The sequence below is a fragment of the Sitodiplosis mosellana genome, unplaced genomic scaffold (genome assembly GCF_009176505.1).
Source record: "Sitodiplosis mosellana isolate CC-2019 unplaced genomic scaffold, AAFC_SMos_1.0 Smas_scaffold_6244, whole genome shotgun sequence".
NCBI lineage: Eukaryota > Metazoa > Arthropoda > Insecta > Diptera > Cecidomyiidae > Sitodiplosis > Sitodiplosis mosellana.
In genome coordinates this window covers 6,304-10,546 of record NW_022601485.1, presented here as the reverse complement: position 1 = coordinate 10,546, position 4,243 = coordinate 6,304, and the positions used below count along the sequence as shown (strand labels likewise).

The following is a 4,243-nucleotide window of genomic DNA, read 5'->3' as shown; positions in this document are numbered from 1 at the left end:
ATTAATTTTAAAACACCGCGACATTGGACGAGAGACTCAGATTTTCTGCTGTTGCCGACGCATCGTAATAACTATGCCAAGTTTGAAACTCCTTTCTATCAAGCCACCCTTATTATTTACCAAATGAATGTAATATTACTTTGATTCCGAGTTGTGATACTTATTTAATTGATTTCAATGCAAGTACAAATACTGTAAAACAGAGATTAGCTGAATATTTTAAGAGAAACCGAATTTGGAGAAATTGAATTTGTATATATTGTAAATATACCAGAATATTTTTATTTATACTAAATAAACCACCTCTGGCGAAGAAACGCTGTATGGTGCAGAATAATAATAATAATAATGTATAGTTGTATGTTTGTGATTTTACACGATTGATTGTGACTTTCTTTTCAAAAAATTCACTGAACTTCAATGTTTTCTTAGAAATTTTCATCCAATTTTTCTATTCAATCAAGAAATTTCAGAAAACTCTTCGAGAAAAACACAAAAACTATTTAAATTTGATTTAATGATGCGGAGCAATGAAAATGTACTTGTTATGACTTTGACAGCTAACTGAAAAATGCTTTCAATTTTCAAATGGTTATTTATGTGGAGCCGATTGGTCGAATTGGGAATCGCAATTGATTTTTTAAAATTGATATCAGCTGTTTTATGTTCGCTTTCGTCATGAGGAATTACTTCGAAAGAAGTTTTTTTATTTGATATCAATTGTTTTGTACCCAAAGTTTTTTTTACCAACTAACACTAAACAAACACAAAGTGATGTGTATTGAGCCAAAAAAAAAATGACACATGAAATGTTGTAGTTAAAAACCAGCATTGTCGCCATTTTGAATAAAGCAAAATCAGCGCGTAGGTAGGAGAGCAGACTTATGAGCGTGTGGACTCGAGTTCGAGTCGCACACCGGAGGAGAAAAAATTAAAAAAAAATTTTTGTTAAATAAAATTTGAATTTTGGACAGACAGATGAAATTACATTTTGTTTTGATGAAATTACATATCGCTTTTATACTAAGAAACTATCACATGTTTAGTTTTTTGATGATGAATTTTTCTGATTTTGATTTTGATTTTTTCATGAAAAGTACTTTTTTGTGTTTTTTGTTGATTGCGTGGAATAAAAAGACTTGGTGAAGGGCTGGTATCTGAAGGAATTTTATTTATCTGAACGTAAAATCACTTTGGTTTTGATTTTGCCCTAATTCACGGCAACAAAAATGAGTTTTAGTCGATTTTTGTCGATTTTTCATTTTTTTTCTAACTCCTAATGGCTATATCTCAAAAAACAGAGTTTTCCCAGATAATTATAAGCTATATTATATATAGTGTTTTATTGTCTACCTAAAAACAAGCCGACATTGTTCAAAATACAATTTTCAAAATTTAAAATAACTATTTACAAAGAACAACAATTCTCAAATAATTCAGTTTTCTCAAATTCAAAAAGGAAGAAAAACTTTTGAAAAAAAAATATCTCAAATTTTAGCTCTAACTTGAGGCTAAATTCCAAAAATTTTTTAAAAAAATCGTCGGAGCCGTTTTTGAGAAAATGGCCGATTTATGCAAGGCCAGGTGTCCATTTTCTTGGGTTTCTGCCCATAAAAAAAAATATTATTTCTGCACCATACAGCGTTTCTTCGCCAGATAAGACCATGCCAACTCAATTTTTTCAAATTAGAATAGATGTCATTTGATAGCTGGCCTTAAGACCTTTCCAACGATACCCAAAAGTTTGAAATCGGTTGACTGGGTTAGGCACAGTGATCATTGGAAAGAAGGCCATATTTTGAATTTTCAAAGGCCGGCCAAGGCCAAGATGGCGGCCAAATCAAAAAATGCCGGAACAAAAAAGTCTTAGTTTTTGATATAGTTCAATGTCTGAAAGTTTGAAAAAGATCGGACAAAAACTACGGACGGACGGACGGACAGAAAAAATATTATCTCAGAATAATTGGTGGAGACGCCAAAGAAATTTTTTAAATCGTCATAACTCATGAACGGATGGTCCAATTTCGACGTTCTTGGGCTTGTTGGAAAGGTCTCGACGAGTAGACTCAGAAAAAACATGTTTCAAGATGAACGGGCCGCGTTCAACACCCGGTAAATGGGGAAAACTGATAATTGCACATAATTTTCAAGTGGCTATTTCTATGGAGACGGTTGGTCGATTCCCAAGTTTGAATGCATTTTCTGGGCCTATGAGCCAGGGGCTTCCTAGCGATACTTCATTCATACCAGATGGCCTCTTAGGAAAAAAGTTCGAAATTGCGTGTATATATAGGCGAGTTCGACTTTCAGCACAGAGGTGCTTTCGTCACTCGCGCCTGCTGTCGCCGGCTGTGATAAATGGGTTCGACTTTCAGCACTAGGGTGCTTTCGTCACTCGCGTGCTGTCGCCAACTTTATAGCACAATGAAAAGTGAAATTATTAATCGATCCGGCGTGATTAAATCTTACCTAATCATTACTTCGTCCATAACCTGAGCCAAGCAGCATGAAAAAATAGATCATTGAAAATATTTCAAAAATGTCAATAATCAAAGCTAGTTAATGGGACTTTGACGAAACTTACTTCAACCCACGCTTCTTGAGTCAATATCTGGAACATAGACATGAATGCTTCCGGAAAACTTTGAAATTTCGTGAAATCGCATAGAAAGCAGAACAATTGCATCGAAATTGAAGAACTAATAATTAACAAGCACATAGTAAATATGATGAGGCTTCCAAGTTTCTTCCCGGGTCCAAAAATTTTATAGACGAATCCTTCAAGCATTGGAGAGGCTTTAATCAAACGAACTACTCTCAAAACTTGGAAATAAGTCAAGCCCGACAAATAAAGGCCGGGAATCACGTGCAACGTTGTACCAATTGCCAAGAGTAGCTCAAATTTATGAATGGAATGTTTGTAGTAGCCGCGCCAACCCAAACAATATATTTTGAAAAGTGTTTCCATATCCAAGAACAACGTAAACACTATCTCGATATAATAATAGTGTTCGTAGAACACTTGTCGTGGTCGACCATCGTGTTTGAAATGCATAGTCGCCGTGACTATGCCATTGGCTAAAATAACGGTCATTACAATCATTCTGAAGTAGGGTGATCTTAAAATGGCATGACATGCTTCTGGAGCGAGCCCACCGTGCTTATTGTCATCAATTGTGATTAGTTTCCAACCTGAATCGTCGCCAGTTAATAGTTGTGTGGTTGAACTGTTCTGAATTTGACCACGAACACCCCACAAATGTTGTTGAAATTGCACACGAATTTCGTTGAAAGTTTCAGTGATGACGGCGATGAAGACGTTCTTCACGAGCCAAGCAAGGAAGAAAATCATGGTACTGAAAAAGAAAACAGCACGCCATCCCGGTAATGAGTCGATTGCTCGGTACATGATAAAAACCCATCCTTCTTGCGATGATGCCTGATAGACCGTGAAAATGCTCGTGTAAATGTCCTCAAAACCATTAAATCCCATTACGTAACTGCTCAAGAAGTCAAGCTTCATACATTTCATCCCGGGCGGGCACTGATATCCAGAATCTGTGTCAGTTGAACAAAATGTGTCAGGAATAGCGAGCGAATTGATTGTCAAATGCCTAAGATGGACAAAGAAAAACAAACATTATTGTTATTACACTAATGGACAAATTTTGAAGAAGTGAATCTCCATTGAAACGGCTGGTATAGCGAGTTGGCACTCCGGCCAAGGATTACAATGCCATCTTCCGTTTGTTTGAAACACCCCCAAATTTTTGGGATTTCAACAATTATGTGAAATCGGTGGTTTTTACCTGTTACCGTTCGAGCTATATGGGCTTTGAAACTTTGAAATCAACGACAATATCTCGCAATCTGGGGAACATAGGTTCTGACATAGTCTGATCTCGTTGATCCTGACCCCCCCTGGCAAATTTTGCCCCCCCCCGGCAAAATTTGACCCCCAACGATTTTTTGGACCCGTTGCCATTTTCAGACCTTTTTTGTTGTTTTAGTCACCACTTTTTTCTGGATACCGGTTTTACACTAGATAGAATCGATTTTCGAAAGTGAGGACCTTTTTTTTTTTTTTTTAGTCCTCACTTTGTTCTGGATACCGGTTTTACACTAGATAGAATCGATTTTTGAGAGCGAGGACCTTTTTTTGCTCTTCAAATTCGAAATTGCGGATGACCCCCCCGGTCAGCAATTTTTTTCGGGAAGAAATTTACACTAGATAGAATTGATT

The 4,243-nt window shown here is 36.5% G+C and overlaps 1 protein-coding gene across 1 annotated transcript; it reads right to left on the bottom strand.

Annotated features, from left to right (window-relative positions):
* Window positions 1-745: 745 nt before the first annotated feature.
* LOC129579564 (sodium leak channel NALCN-like) lies at window positions 746-3,608 on the bottom strand. The gene is made up of 2 exons (XM_055469716.1): window positions 2,585-3,608; window positions 746-2,492 (listed from the first exon to the last, which is right to left on the bottom strand). The coding sequence occupies exons 1-2, from the start codon at window positions 3,530-3,532 to the stop codon at window positions 2,466-2,468; spliced, it is 975 nt and encodes a 324-aa protein (XP_055325691.1). The 5' UTR covers window positions 3,533-3,608; the 3' UTR covers window positions 746-2,465.
* Between the last annotated feature and the right edge of the window lie 635 nt (window positions 3,609-4,243).